General features: G+C 46.5%; 1 protein-coding gene across 1 annotated transcript in view; it reads left to right on the plus strand.

Annotated features, from left to right (window-relative positions):
- LOC139420349 (transient receptor potential cation channel, subfamily C, member 1) overlaps window positions 1–16,611 on the plus strand; it is a 45,789-nt gene that overhangs the window by 17,965 nt on the left and 11,213 nt on the right. The window contains exon 7 of the mRNA XM_071170347.1: window positions 2,758–3,094. Coding sequence (XP_071026448.1) covers window positions 2,758–3,094 — 337 coding nt within the window. The remainder of the gene's footprint in view (window positions 1–2,757; window positions 3,095–16,611) is intronic.

A 16,611-nucleotide genomic window follows, 5' to 3' on the forward strand; every position in this document is an offset into this window, starting at 1 on the left:
TACTGTTATATACCCTTTGTTGGCAATGACAGAGGTCAAACGTTTTCACAAGGTTTTTACACACTGTTGCTGGTATTTTGGCCCATTCCTCCATGCAGATCTCCTCTAGAGCAGTGATGTTTTGTTGCTGTTGCTGGGCAACATGGACTTTCAACTCCCTCCAAAGATTTTCTATGGGGTTGAGATCTGGAGACTGGCTAGGCCACTCCAGGACCTTGAAATGCTTCTTACGAAGCCACTCTTTCTTTGCCCGGGCGGTGTGTTTGGGATCATTGTCATGCTGAAAGACCCAGCCACGTTTCATCTTCAATGCCCTTGCTGATGGAAGGAGGTTTTCACTCAAAATCTCACGATACATGGCCCCATTCATTCTTTCCTTTACACAGATCAGTCGTCCTGGTCCCTTTGCAGAAAAACAGCCCCAAAGCATGATGTTTCCACCCCCATGCTTCACAGTAGGTATGGTGTTCTTTGGATGCAACTCAGCATTATTTGTCCTCCAAACACGACAAGTCGAGTTTTTACCAAAAAGTTATATTTTGGTTTCATCTGACCATATGACATTCTCCCAATCTTCTTCTGGATCATCCAAATGCTCTCTAGCAAACTTCAGACGGGCCTGGACATGTACTGGCTTAAGCAGGGGGACACGTCTGGCACTGCAGGATTTGAGTCCCTGGCGGTGTAGTGTGATGGTAGGCTTTGTTACTTTGGTCCCAGCTCTCTGCAGGTCATTCACTAGGTCCCCCCGTGTGGTTCTGGGATTTTTGCTCACCGTTCTTGTGATCATTTTGACCCCACGGGGTGAGATCTTGCGTGGAGCCCCAGATCGAGGGAGATTATCAGTGGTCTTGTATGTCTTCCATTTTCTAATAATTGCTCCCACAGTTGGTTTCTTCAAACCAAGCTGCTTACCTATTGCAGATTCAGTCTTCCTGGCCTGGTGCAGGTCTACAATTTTGTTTCTGGTGTCCTTTGACAGCTCTTTGGTCTTGGCCATAGTGGAGTTTGGAGTGTGACTGTTTGAGGTTGTGGACAGGTGTCTTTTATACTGATAACAAGTTCAAACAGGTGCCATAAATACAGGTAACGAGTGTTGGACAGAGGAGCCTCTTAAAGAAGAAGTTACAGGTCTGTGAGAGCCAGAAATCTTACTTGTTTGTAGGTGACCAAATACTTATTTTCCACCATAATTTGCAAATAAATTCATAAAAAATCCTACAATGTGATTTTCTGGATTTTTTTTCTCTTTTCTCATTTTGTCGGTCATAGTTGAAGTATACCTATGATGAAAATTACAGGCCTCTCTCATCTTTTTAAGTGGGAGAACTTGCACAATTGGTGGCTGACTAAATACTTTTTTGCCCCACTGTATGTAGATTATCTTGTTCCTGTAGTGTTTGTGAACACCATGGTAGGTTGATTAATAACCTGAACCAGATTACAGGCACTGGTTACAGTGAGAAGCTTCCACTTGTACGGACAGCTTGATGAAAACCAGTCAATATTCAGGTTCCGAAGAAAGTAGACCTCTCTTTTTACATCACATACACAATCAAGCATTTCACACATATTATTTAGATACTGACCGTTAGCACTTAGTGGCCTATAGAAACCCCCCTAAAGAAAGAGTTCTAGATGTGCCAAGTGAACCTGCAACCACAACGCTTCAATAACACTTGACTTAAGAGGCTCAAAGTGTCAATCAAATAGAAGCAGAAAGAGGTGAGGGAGGGAGGGACCACTCCCTCAAATATATTAGCATACAGCGCTAGGCTAAACAAATAAAAAATGATGAATATGTGGAAATGGTTGACAGTTGAAAGCATTTCATGGATTTATAGCAGGCATCATTTATATTTCTATATATACAGAACATACATCATGTGAATTGTTTGGACTCTTTTATTGTAGCCTACACAGACAATAGCAGACTGCTAGGTAAAGAGGGTGATTATAGTGAATTATGAATGACTATTCATCAAACATAAAACGTGAAGTCCACAACATCTGTTTTTCCTGTAGTTGTCTGGGGGAAATATGACCCTGATTTAGCTATGGTCTCTCCAGGCTACATCCAACCGAGGACCGGACCAGCTCAAACCAGAGCAGAGACAGAGAGGCAGAGACAGACTGTTATGAGGGTGGATGTTTGAAGCTGTTCTTTTATTTATAACTGTGCTTGCTCAGCCTGGCAGGTTGTGTTTGGATTATATTTTATATCACAGTGAGGCTCGAGCATGCTGCTACCATTCTGTCTCACATTGAGAAATTATGCTAATAAGAGCTCCTCTGGTACCAGAACCTGGAAGAGAGAGAGGAAGAGGGATAGAGAAAGAAAGAGAGAGAGAGAGGGAGAGAGAGAACTTGTGCAGCAGAGCCCTAAACACTTTCTCTTCATAGCCTTGACTGAATCTGTGTTTGATAAACATGCCTCCTATTTCTGTTTTGTGTCAGTGGTGGTATGTGATCACAGAGGATAACATTAGTACAGTTTGTTATGACTGGGAACAAACCATAAAGAGGGGATCATGCACAGTTTTCCACAGAAAACAAATCCAAGGCAAGACGTGATAAAAAAAGCACACTGTTGACAATGTGCATGTACCGTATTCTGGAATGAATTACCATTCTGAATAACCCTTTACTTCTTCTCTCTTTGTTTCCCTGTTGACTCCTACATGTCCATCCACATCATTGTTCTGTGGCGCCTCCCACTGTCCCTGCATGGCACCACCTCCTCCCCACCCTCTCCAGTTTGTGGCCCAGTCCAACTGCCAGCAGTTCCTCAACACCGTCTGGTTCGGCGAGACGGCCAGCTACCGGCGTAAACACACGTGTCTGAAGATGTCCACGGTACTGAGCGTGGCGGTGCTGTGGCCGCTGCTCTCCCTGTGCTACCTGGTGGTGCCGCGCTCCCGCGTGGGCCATATCATCCACACGCCCTTCGTCAAGTTCATCATACACAGTGCCTCCTACTTCACCTTCCTCCTGCTCATCAACCTGTACTCTCTGGTGTACAACGAGGGCAAGAAGAACACCATGGGCCCTGCCCTGGAGATGATCGACTACCTGCTCATACTCTGGATCATAGGTGAGACGTCCTTCCATCTCCTCTCCCCTCCTCTCTTCTCCTGCCCTCTCCCCTTCTTCCCTCTCATCTCCCCTCCTCTAGTGTCCTCTCCCCTTCCCCTTCCCTTCCCTCCGCTCCTGTCTCCTCCCCTCCTCTCATGTCCTCTCCTGTCCTGTCCTCTCCCCTCCTCGCCTTCCTTCTCCACTCCCCTCCTCTCCTCCCCTCCTCGCCTTCCTTCTCCACTCCCCTCCTCCCCTCCGCTCCTCTCCTCTCCCCTTTTCTCCTGTACACTCCCCTCCTATCCTGTCCTATACCCTTCTATCCTGTCCTCTCCCCTTATCTCCTGGCCTGGCCTGTCCCCTCCCCTCCCTCCCTCCTGTCCCCTTCTCTCCTCTCCTGTCCTCTGACCTCCTATCCTGTCCAGTCCTCACCTGTCCTCTCACCTCCTCTCCTATCCTGTCCAGTCCTCACCTGTCCTCTCACCTCCTCTCCTGTCCTGTCCTCTGACCTCCTATCCTGTCCAGTCCTCACCTGTCCTCTCACCTCCTCTCCTCTCCTGTCCTCTGACCTCCTATCCTGTCCAGTCCTCACCTGTCCTCTCACCTCTTCTCCTGTCCTGTCCTCTGACCTCCTATCCTGTCCAGTCCTCACCTGTCCTCTCACCTCCTCTCCTGTCCTGTCCTCTGACCTCCTATCCTGTCCAGTCCTCACCTGTCCTCTCACCTCCTCTCCTCTCCTGTCCTCTGACCTCCTATCCTGTCCCCTCCTCTCCTCTCCTGTCCTCTGACCTCCTATCCTGTCCAGTCCTCACCTGTCCTCTCACCTCCTATCTTGTCCAGTCCTCACCTGTCCTCTCCTTTCCTATCCTGTCCTCTCCTATCCTGTCCAGTCCTCACCTGTCCTCTCACCTCCTATCCTGTCCAGTCCTCAACTGCCCTCTCCTTTCCTATCCTCTCCTATCCTGTCCAGTCCTCACCTGTCCTCTCCTCTCCTGTATTTATTTTTTTATTATTATTTTTTTTTTACCTTTATTTAACCAGGTAGGCAAGTTGAGAACAAGTTCTCATTTACAATTGCGACCTGGCCAAGATAAAGCAAAGCAGTTCGACAGATACAACAACACAGAGTTACACATGGAGTAAAACAAACATACAGTCAATAATAAAGTATAAACAAGTCTATATACAATGTGAGCAAATGAGGTGAGAAGGGAGGTAAAGGCAAAAAAGGCCTTGGTGGCAAGGTAAATACAATATAGCAAGTAAAACACTGGAATGGTAGTTTTGCAATGGAAGAATGTGCAAAGTAGAAATAAAAATAATGGGGTGCAAAGGAGCAAAATAAATAAATAAATGAAATACAGTTGGGAAAGAGGTAGTTGATAGGGCTAAATTATAGGTGGGCTATGTACAGGTGCAGTAATCTGTGAGCTGCTCTGACAGTTGGTGCTTAAAGCTAGTGAGGGAGATAAGTGTTTCCAGTTTCAGAGATTTTTGTAGTTCGTTCCAGTCATTGGCAGCAGAGAACTGGAAAGAGAGGCGGCCAAAGAAAGAATTGGTTTTGGGGGTGACTAGAGAGATATACCTGCTGGAGCGTGTGCTACAGGTGGGAGATGCTATGGTGACCAGCGAGCTGAGATAAGGGGGGACTTTACCTAGCAGGGTCTTGTAGATGACATGGAGCCAGTGGGTTTGGCGACGAGTATGAAGCGAGGGCCAGCCAACGAGAGCGTACAGGTCGCAATGGTGGGTAGTATATGGGGCTTTGGTGACAAAACGGATTGCACTGTGATAGACTGCATCCAATTTGTTGAGTAGGGTATTGGAGGCTATTTTGTAAATTACATCGCCAAAGTCGAGGATTGGTAGGATGGTCAGTTTTACAAGGGTATGTTTGGCAGCATGAGTGAAGGATGCTTTGTTGCGAAATAGGAAGCCAATTCTAGATTTAACTTTGGATTGGAGATGTTTGATATGGGTCTGGAAGGAGAGTTTACAGTCTAACCAGACACCTAAGTATTTGTAGTTGTCCACGTATTCTAAGTCAGAGCCGTCCAGAGTAGTGATGTTGGACAGGCGGGTAGGTGCAGGTAGCGATCGGTTGAAGAGCATGCATTTAGTTTTACTTGTATTTAAGAGCAATTGGAGGCCACGGAAGGAGAGTTGTATGGCATTGAAGCTTGCCTGGAGGGTTGTTAACACAGTGTCCAAAGAAGGGTCGGAAGTATACAGAATGGTGTCGTCTGCGTAGAGGTGGATCAGAGACTCACCAGCAGCAAGAGCGACCTCATTGATGTATACAGAGAAGAGAGTCGGTCCAAGAATTGAACCCTGTGGCACCCCCATAAAGACTGCCAGAGGTCCGGACAACAGACCCTCCGATTTGACACACTGAACTCTATCAGAGAAGTAGTTGGTGAACCAGGCGAGGCAATCATTTGAGAAACCAAGGCTGTTGAGTCTGCCGATGAGGATGTGGTGATTGACAGAGTCGAAAGCCTTGGCCAGATCAATGAATACGGCTGCACAGTAATGTTTCTTATCGATGGCGGTTAAGATATCGTTTAGGACCTTGAGCGTGGCTGAGGTGCACCCATGACCAGCTCTGAAACCAGATTGCATAGCAGAGAAGGTATGGTGAGATTCAAAATGGTCGGTAATCTGTTTGTTGACTTGGCTTTCGAAGACCTTAGAAAGGCATGGTAGGATAGATATAGGTCTGTAGCAGTTTGGGTCAAGAGTGTCCCCCCCTTTGAAGAGGGGGATGACCGCAGCTGCTTTCCAATCTTTGGGAATCTCAGACGACGCGAAAGAGAGGTTGAACAGGCTAGTAATAGGGGTGGCAACAATTTCGGCAGATAATTTTAGAAAGAAAGGGTCCAGATTGTCTAGCCCGGCTGATTTGTAGGGGTCCAGATTTTGCAGCTCTTTCAGAACATCAGCTGAATGGATTTGGGAGAAGGAGAAATGGGGAAGGCTTGGGCGAGTTGCTGTTGGGGGTGCAGTGCTGTTGACAGGGGTAGGAGTAGCCAGGTGGAAAGCATGGCCAGCAGTAGAAAAATGCTTATTGAAATTTTCAATTATGGTGGATTTATCAGTGGTGACAGTGTTTCCTATCTTCAGTGCAGTGGGCAGCTGGGAGGAGGTGTTCTTATTCTCCATGGACTTTACAGTGTCCCAGAACTTTTTTGAGTTAGTGTTGCAAGAAGCAAATTTCTGCTTGAAAAAGCTAGCCTTGGCTTTTCTAACTGCCTGTGTATAATGGTTTCTAGCTTCCCTGAACAGCTGCATATCACGGGGGCTGTTCGATGCTAATGCAGAACGCCATAGGATGTTTTTGTGTTGGTTAAGGGCAGTCAGGTCTGGGGAGAACCAAGGGCTATATCTGTTCCTGGTTCTAAATTTCTTGAATGGGGCATGTTTATTTAAGATGGTTAGGAAGGCATTTTTTTAAAATATCCAGGCATCCTCTACTGACGGGATGAGGTCAATATCCTTCCAGGATACCCCGGCCAGGTCGATTAGAAAGGCCTGCTCGCTGAAGTGTTTCAGGGAGCGTTTTACAGTGATGAGAGGAGGTCGTTTGACCGCTGACCCATTACGGATGCAGGCAATGAGGCAGTGATCGCTGAGATCTTGGTTGAAGACAGCAGAGGTGTATTTAGAGGGGAAGTTGGTTAGGATGATATCTATGAGGGTGCCCGTGTTTAAGGCTTTGGGGAGGTACCTGGTAGGTTCATTGATAATTTGTGTGAGATTGAGGGCATCAAGTTTAGATTGTAGGATGGCTGGGGTGTTAAGCATGTTCCAGTTTAGGTCGCCTAGCAGCACGAGCTCTGAAGATAGATGGGGGGCAATCAGTTCACATATGGTGTCCAGAGCACAGCTGGGGGCAGAGGGTGGTCTATAGCAGGCGGCAACGGTGAGAGACTTGTTTTTAGAGAGGTGGATTTTTAAAAGTAGAAGTTCAAATTGTTTGGGTACAGACCTGGATAGTAGGACAGAACTCTGCAGGCTATCTTTGCAGTAGATTGCAACACCGCCCCCTTTGGCAGTTCTATCTTGTCTGAAAATGTTGTAGTTTGGAATTAAAATGTCTGAATTTTTGGTGGTCTTCCTAAGCCAGGATTCAGACACAGCTAGAACATCCGGGTTGGCAGAGTGTGCTAAAGCAGTGAATAGAACAAACTTAGGGAGGAGGCTTCTAATGGTAACATGCATGAAACCAAGGCTATTACGGTTACAGAAGTCGTCAAAAGAGAGCGCCTGGGGAATAGGAGTGGAGCTAGGCACTGCAGGGCCTGGATTCACCTCTACATCGCCAGAGGAACATAGGAGGAGTAGAATAAGGGTGCGGCTAAAAGCAATAAGAATTGGTTGTCTAGAACGTCTGGAACAGAGAGTAAAAGGAGGTTTCTGGGGGCGATAAAATAGCAACAAGGTATAATGTACAGACAAAGGTAAGGTAGGATGTGAATACAGTGGAGGTTAACCTAGGTATTGAGTGATGAAGAGAGAGATATTGTCTCTAGAAACATCATTGAAACCAGGAGATGTCATTGCATGTGTGGGTGGTGGAACTAATAAGTTGGATAAGGTATAGTGAGCAGGACTAGAGGCTCTACAGTGAAATAAGCCAATAAACACTAACCAGAACAGCAATGGACAAGACATATTGACATTAAGGAGAGGCATGCTTAGTCGAGTGATCAAAAGGGTCCAGTGAGTGGAGAGGTTGGTTGAGGGTCACGCCGATTTAGACAGCTAGCCAGGCCAACCGGTAGCAAGCTAGCATAGGATGGAGTCTGTTGTTAGCCACCTCTTGCGTTCGGTCAGTAGATTAGTGGGGTTCCGTGTGGTAGAGGGGATTAATCCAAATCACACAACAACAACAAAAATAAGAACAATAGATATAGTTATAGAGGCCCGAGAAGAAAACATAATAATAATAAAAATAAATAAATTGTCCGATTGTCTATTCAGATAGCAGCCGGTAAGACAGCTAACGGTTAGCGGGCCGCAGATGGGCGTTCAGGTAACGTCGCGACAGAGGAGCCAGCCGGATCTCATTCAGGTAGATAACGTCGGCAGTCCAGTTGTGAAGGCCCGGTGGGGCTCCGCGTAGGCAGTGAAACGGGTCCGGATAGGTGACTGCAGCCCAGGAGTGAATGATGGAACTCAGGAGTGATTGACGGAGCTGGCTAGCACCGGAACAATCGATGTTTGCTCCGGAATCGACGAAAGCCGACTGTCACACGGATAGCAGCTAGCTAGCTGTGAGATCCGGGTATGAATGTCCAGAGAGCAGTTGAAATCCAGGGACATGGAGAGAAAAATTGGTCCGGTATGTTCCGTTCCGAGCCGCGCTGCGCCGTACAAAACTGGCGATAGATTTTCGATAGATTTTCGAGCTAAAGGATAGCTGATGACCACAAACCGTGGTTAGCTGAATACTAACGATTTGCCAGTAAAGAAGCTAACTAGCTTCTGATTAGCTTCTGGATTAGCTTCTGGGCTAGCTCCTGGCTAGCTTCTGGCTAGTTTCTGGCTAGCTTCTTGGAGTTTCTGGCTAGCTTCTTGGAGGATTACAGATCTGAGGTAAATAATACTTTTTTATAAATATAAATTGGTGAGGCTGGTTGCAGGAGAGTGTTTAGAAGATGAGTTGATGGAAAATAAAAATAAAATGTATGTGAAAAAAGTTGTAAATATATATATATACAGGACACGACAAGACGAGGACAAAAGACGTCTGAACTGCTATGCGATCTTGGAGGATGTATGTCCTATCCCTGGATCATCATTTTAAATATACAGTGGGGTCTGAAATTATTGACACCCTTGATAAAGATGAGCAATAATAACTGTATAAAATAAATAATACAACTTTTTTCCAAAAGGTAAGGGTCATAATTATTGACACTCTTAAAGATTCTTATCAATAAAGTGGTCACATTTTTTGCATTTGGTCCCATATTCCTAGCGCGCAATGACTACATCAAGCTTGTGCCTGCATTTTTCAGTTCATTTTGGTTGTGTTTCAGATGATTTTGTGAGCAATAGAAATGAATAGTAAATAATGTATTATGTCATTCTGGAGTCACTTTTATTGTAAATAAGAATATAATATGTTTCTAAAGACATCTACATGAATGTGGATGCTACCATGATTACAGATCATCCTGAATGAATCGTCAATAATGATGAGAAAGTTACAGAGGGTCAAAGATCAAATCCCCAAGACTTGCTTACCTCTCACCATTACCAATAACAGGGGAGGTTAGCATTTATGGGGGATTATGATCTTTGACCCTCTGTAACTTTCTGTGTCATTATGACTGTTGCGCCCTGACCATAGAGAGCCTTTTTATTCTCTATTTTGGTTAGGTCGGGGTGTGACTAGGGTGGGTGATCTAATGCATGTTGGTCCGAGTATATTTTCAACGCAACGACGATCGTGACAGAAGATCCCACCACACCAGAACCAAGCAGCGTGCCCAGGAGGAGATGGCATCCTGGACTTGGGAGGAGATCGAGGAGAGAATATCCTGGACTTGGGAGGAAGTCCCAGGTAAGAAGCAAGATATGAAAGCCTGCCGTGGAAACAGACGGCAGGAGAGAAGGGAGGACAGCGACGACGCCGGGGTTCGCGGCCAGGTAGAAAGCCCAAAAGACAGCCCAAACAATTTTTTTTTAGGACAGGCACACGGGGTGGTCGCCGGAGCCGAGGAAGGAGCCAGAGACCGTCAGGGAGTCGAAGGAGGAACTCGACGAAAGATTCTGAAGAGAGGTGGTGGCGATGAGAGTGCTGCAGAGTGGGCGTGCTGAGGAGCGTGACACCAGTCCAGTGTCATCTGCACCATGCATCTCGCCTCCAGTGGGCCTCCCCAGTCCGGTACGTCCTGTGTCTCCTCCACGCACTCGCCCTGAAGTGTGTGTCACCGTTCCGGCACCATCTGTGCCAGCTCTACGCACCAGGTCTCCAGTGCGCCTCCACAACCCAGTAAGTCCTGTGCTAGCTCCACGCACTCACCGTGCGGAGTGTGTCATCGTTCCGGCACCATCTGTGCCAGCTCTACGCACCAGGTCTCCAGTGCGCCTCCACAGCCCAGTAAGTCCTGTGCTAGCTCCCCGCACTCACCGTGCGGAGTGTGTCATTGTTCCGGCACTATCTGTGCCAGCTCTACGCACCAGGTCTCCAGTGCGCCTCCACAGACCAGTACGTCCTGTGCCTCCTCCTCGCACTCTCCCTGAAGTGCGTGTCCCCAGTCCGGTACGTCCTGTGCCTGCTCCTCGCACTCTCCCTCAAGTGCGCCTTCCCAGTCAGGTATGTCCTGTGCCTGCTCCCCGCACTCGCCCTGAAGTGCGTGTAACCAGTCCTGTGCCAACTGTGCCGGCCCCACGCATCAGGCCTCCAGTGCGCCTCCCAGTCCAGAGCTTCAGGCGACGTTTCACGGTCCGGAACCTCCTGAGACGTTTCACGGTCCGGAACCTCCTGCGACGGTCCACGGTCCGGAACCTCCTGCGACGGTCCACGGTCCGAAACCTCCTACGACGGTCCACGGTCCAGAACCTCCAGCTCCAGGGCAGGAGCCTTCCTCTGCGCCAATGCCCAGTCCGAGCACGGCGTCCAGTCCAGCTCCATGGCAGGAGCCCTTCTCTGCGCCGATGCCCAGTCCAGGCACGGCGTGCAGTCCCGCTCCATGGCAGGAGCCTTCCTCTGTGCCGATGTCCAGGCACGGCGTCCAGTCCCGCTCCAAGGCCGGAGCCTTCCTCTGTACTGATGTCCAGTCCAGGCACGGCGTCCAGTCCCGCTCCAAGGCCGGAGCCTTCCTCTGCGCCGGTTCCCAGTCCAGGCACGGCGTCCGGTCCCGCTCCATGGCAGGAGCCTTCCTCTGCGCCGATGTCCAGTCCAAGCACGGCGTCCGGTCCCGCTCCATGGGAGGAGCCTTCCTCTGCGCCGATGTCCAGTCCAGGCATGGCGTCCAGTCCCGCTCCATGGTAGGAGCCTTCCTCTGCGCCGGTGCCCAGTCCAGGCGGTCAACTCAACTCCATGGCCAGAGCCTTCTTTGGCGCCTGTGCCCAGTCCGGGTGCGGCGTGCAACCCAGCCCCATGGCCGGGGCCCTCCTCTGCTCCAATGTCCAGTCCTCGCCTTCCTTCCACGGCGTTCTACCTGGCTCCATGGCCAGACTCGTGGTCTGGGCGAGGGCAAAGTCCCGCACCAGAGCCGCCACGGATGCTGGCGAATCCACGAGCGGAGTGGGTACTTCGCCCCGCACCGGAGCCGCCACCAACGCTAGACGCCCACCCGGACCCTCCCCTATAGAGTCAGGTTTTGCGGCCGGAGTCCGCACCTTTGGGTGGGGGGGGGGGGGGGGGGGTACTGTCACTCCCTGACCATAGAGAGCCTTTTTATTCTCTATTTCGGTTAGATCGCGGTGTGACTAGGGAGGGTGATCTAGTGTATTTATTTCTATGTTGGCCTGGTATGGTTCCAAATCAGATGCAGCTGTTTATTGTTGTCTCTGATTGGGGATCATATTTAGGCAGCCATTTCCCCACTGTGTTTTCTGGGATCTTGTTTCTGTGTAGCTGCCTGTGAGCACTGCATGAACTTCACTGGTCGTGTATTCTTTATTGTTTTTTGTTCGGTTCTCTTAAAATGAAAAGATGTCGAACCGATTTCACGCTGCTCTTTGGTCTGAGTATGATTACAACAACGATCGTGACAATGACTCAGTAATGTCACAATACATTATTTAACATTCATTAGTATTGGCCACAAAATTATCTGAAACACAACCAAAACTAACTGAAAATGCATCCAACAAGCTTGACATAGTCATTGGATTCTAAGAATATGGGACCAAATACTAAACTCTTGGCTACTTTTTTTATACAAATCTTTAGGAGTGTCAATCATTTTGAACCTTACCTTTTTGAGAAGAAAAGTATTACTTGTTAAATAAAATCTCTCTTTCTGAGCAATTGTATTAGTCATAAAATAAAATGTCACATTTGTTGGAGCTTAAAATAAAGGTCAGTATTTGAATTATTTATTTTATACAGTCATTATTGCTCAACTGTATGAAGGGTGTCAATAACTTTGGACCCCATTGTACGTATATTTTTTGGGTGTATTTTCATCTTATTGTGACAGACATAGATGAGGGGCAACGTGTATGTGGTGCGGGCGACAGTGTTACCTGCTAGCCTCAGGCACAGGTAAGAGATAATTTACAGTGCCATCAGAAAGTACTCACACACCTTTTCCATATTTTGTTACATTTGTTACAGTCTGAATTTCAGATGGATTCAATTGAGATTGTTCTCTCGCTGGCCTACACACAATACCCCATAATGTCAAAGTGGAATTATATTTTTCAGCATTTTAAAAAATGTATAAAAAACTGAAATCTTAAGTGCTTTTGTTATGGCAAGCCTAAATAAGTTCAGTAGTTAAAATCGGATTAACAAGTCACATAATAAGTTGCATGGACTCACCCTGTGTATAATAATAAATAAAGGTAAAAAAAAAAAAAAAAAAATTTTTTTATTGTGTTTAACATGATTTTTCAATGTCTAACTCATCTCTGTACACCACACAAACAATTGTCTGTAAGGTCCCTCAGTCGAGTAGTGAATTTCAAACACAGATTCAACCACAAAGACCAGGGAGGTTTTCCAATGCCTCTCAAAGAGGGGCACCGGTTGGTAGATGAGTAAAAATAAAATAAAAAGCAGCCATTGAATATCCCTTTGAGCATGGTGAAGTTATTCATTACATTTTTGGATGGTGTATCATTACACCCAATCACTACAATGATACAGGTGTCCTTCCTAACTCAATTGCTGGAGAGGAAGGAAACCGCTCAGAAATTTCACCATGAGGCCAATGGTGACTTTAAAATAATTACAGAGTTTAATGGCTGTGATGCAAGAAAACTGAGGATGGATCAACAACATTGTAGATACTCCACAATACCAAACTAATTGACAGAGTGAAAAGAAAAAAGCCTGTACAGAAAAAAAATATTCCAAAACTTGCGTTCTGTTTTGGCACTAAAGTAAAACTGCAATAATGTGGCAAAGCAATTCACTTTTGTCCTGAATACAAAGTGTTATGTTTTGCGGCAAATCCAACATAAAACATCCCTGAGTACCACTCTTCAAGCATGGTGTGGGCTGCATCATGTTATGGATATGCTTGTAATCATTAAGGACTGGGGAGTTTTTCAGGATAAAAAAAGAAACTGAATGGAACTAAGCACAGGCAAAATCCTAGAGGAAAACCTGGTTCAGTCTGCTTTCCACCAGACACTGGGAGATGAATTCACCTTTCAGCAGGACAATAACCTAAAACACAAGGCCAAATCTACACTGGAGTTGCTTACCAAGAAGACAGTGAATGTTCCCGAGTGGCTTAAATCTGCTTGAAAAATGGCATGACTTGAAAATGGTTGTCTAGCAATGATCAACAACCAATATGACAGAGTTTGAATAACGTTTTGAAGAATAATGAGCAAATATTATACAATCCAGGTGTGCAAAGCTCTTAGAGACTTACCCAGAAAGACTCAAAGCTGTAATTCTTGCCAACTGTGATTCTAACATGTAGAGACTCAGGAGTGTGAATACTTATGTAAATTAGATATTTCTGGATTTAATTTTCAATACATTTGCAAACATTTCTAAAAACATGTTTTCACTTTGTCAATATGGTGTATTATGTGTAGATGGGTGAGAAGAAATATACATTTTGAATTCAGGCTTTAACACAACAAAAGGTGAAGTAAGTGAAGGGATATGAATACTTTCTGAAGTCATGTATGTAACAGCATAAAAATACAGTTGATGTATGGCATTGGCTCAATTCCAGAAAAAAAACTAAAGGTCAGTCCTCATTGGTGGAGTTCAGCAAGCAGGACTTCCTGACTTCTCATTGGGCTAAAACCAGACTAGTGTATAACTTCCTGTATCATTTCCTGCCCTCCTTCTGTGATGATAGAGTTTAGGGTCACACTGTCTTTGGTTAGTCCACAACAGATGCTCTGCAGAAGAGAATTTAATCAAATTAAATAGTAGAGAATAGCAACGCAATGCATTGATTAGCATAGACGAGACAAGACCAGACCAGATTAGAATATGTAGCTGTGCAGTTAGTAACTCAAGACGCAGCATGTCCTCTCTATACCACCCTTTCTGTGCTCTGGTACTGTAACAATCTGTACCAGTCTGCTATCATGATAATGGCGCCTGCGGGAATGGCTGCCATTTTAACCAACTTTTCTATTTTGTGTGTTTTTCTGCATTGTTTGTAACGTATTTTGTACGTAATGTTGCTACTACCGTCTCTTATGACCGAAAATAGTTTCTAGACATCAGAACAGCGATTATGCACCTCCAACTGGACAAAACATTTTTCTTTAATGAGCGACGCAAAGAATGTCCTGCTTCTCCAAGACCAGGTCCAAATCCTCGTCATTTGTGTGAAGAAAAGACGGAAATACAAGGGGCAGAGATCAGGGTCCTTTGTGAGAATTTGTTGGTGAGTGGGTAACCCACCTCTACCATCTGTTCTATTGGCCAACGTGAAATCACTGGAGAATAAACTTGATGATCCCCGTTCGAGACTATCCTACCAACGGGACATTAAAAACTGTAATATCTTTTTCACCGAGTCATGGCTGAATGACGACACAGATAATATACAGTAGGCTGGCTTCTCTGTGCATCAGCAGGACAGAGCAGCTACGTCTGGTAAGATGAGGTGCGATGTCTAATATTAAGAAAGTCTCGAGGTATTGCTCACCTGAGGTAGAATACCTCATGATAAGCTGTAGACCACACTATCTACCAAGAGATTTCATCTATATTTTTTCATTGCTGTCTACTTACACCACAAATAGATGCTGGCACTAAGAATACACTCAACGAGCTGTAAAAGGCCATAAACAAACAAGAAAATGCTAATCCAGAAACGGCGCTTCTAGTGGCCTGGGAATTTAATGCAGGCGAACTTAAATCCATTTTACCTCATTTCTACCAGCATGTCACATGTGCAACCAGAGAAAGAAAACTCTAGACCACCTTTACTCCACACACAGAGATGCATACAAAGCTCTCCCTCGCCCTCCATTTGGCAAATCTGACCATAATTATATCCTCCTGATTCCTGCTTACAAGAAAAAATAAAGCAGGAAGTACCTGCTAGCACAGACTGAAATATGTTCCAGGATTCATCCAATGGCATTGAAGAGTATACCACCTAGTCACCGGCTTCATCAATAAGTGCATCAACAACGTCGTCCCCACAGTGACCGTACTTACATATCCCAACCAGAAGCCACATGCAACTCCCTCAACGATCTAAAGGCTGGAACTTATAAGAAATCCCATTATGCCCTCAGACGAACCATCAAAGAGGTAAAGCGTTAATTCAGGACTAAGATTGAATCCTACTACACAGGCTCTGACACTCATCGGGTGTGGCAGGGCGTGCAAACTATTACATACTACAAAGGGAAACCCAGCTGTGAGCCTCCCAGTGGCGCGAGCCTAGCAGACGGGCTAAACGCCTTTTATGCTTGCTATGAGGCAATCAACACTCAAGCATGCATGAGAGCACCAACTGTTCCTGACGACTGTGTGATCACGATCTCCGTAGCCGATGTGAGCAAGACCTTTAAACAGGTCAACATTCACAAGGCCGCAGGGCCAGATGGATTACCAGGACGTGTACTCAGAGCATGCGCGGACCAACTGGCAAGTGTCTTCACTGACATATTCACCCAGGTGGTAAGGGTAGGCAACAACACATCTGCAACGCTGATCCTCAACACGAGGTGCGTGCTTAGTCCCCTCCTGTACTACCTGTTCACCCACGACTGCATGGCCAAGCACGACTCCAACACCATCATTAAGTTTTCTGACGACACAACTGTGACAACGATGAGACATCCTATAGGAAGGAGGTCAGAGACCTGGCAGTGTGGTGCCAGGACAACAACCTCTCCCTCAACGTGTATAAGACAAAGGAGCTGATCGTGAACTACAGGAAAAGGAGGGCCGAACATGCACCCATTCGGGGCTGTGGTGGAGCGGGTCGAGAGTTTCAAGCTCCTTGGTGTACACATCACCAACAAACTATCATGGTCCAAACCAAGTCAGCAGTGAAGAGGGCACGACAAAACCTCTTCCCCCTCAGGAGACTGAAAAGATTTGGCATGGGTCGCCAGATCCTCTCAAAGTTTTACAGCTGCGTCCTCGAGAGCATCCATCACCGCCTGGTATGGCAACTGCTCGGTATCCAAGCGGTGTCAGAGGAAGGCCAAAAACATTGTAGAAGACTCCAGTCACCCAAGTCATAGACTGTTCTCTCTGCTATAGCATGGCAAGCGCTACCGGAGCGACACCTCTAGGTCCAAAATGCTCCTTAACAGCTTCTATCCATGACTGCTGAACAATTAATCAAATGGCCACCCGGACTATTTACATCGTTTTTACACTGCTGCTACTCGCTGTTCAATATCTATGCA

This window comes from Oncorhynchus clarkii, chromosome 11 (assembly GCF_045791955.1).
Source record: "Oncorhynchus clarkii lewisi isolate Uvic-CL-2024 chromosome 11, UVic_Ocla_1.0, whole genome shotgun sequence".
Taxonomy (NCBI): Eukaryota; Metazoa; Chordata; class Actinopteri; order Salmoniformes; family Salmonidae; genus Oncorhynchus; species Oncorhynchus clarkii.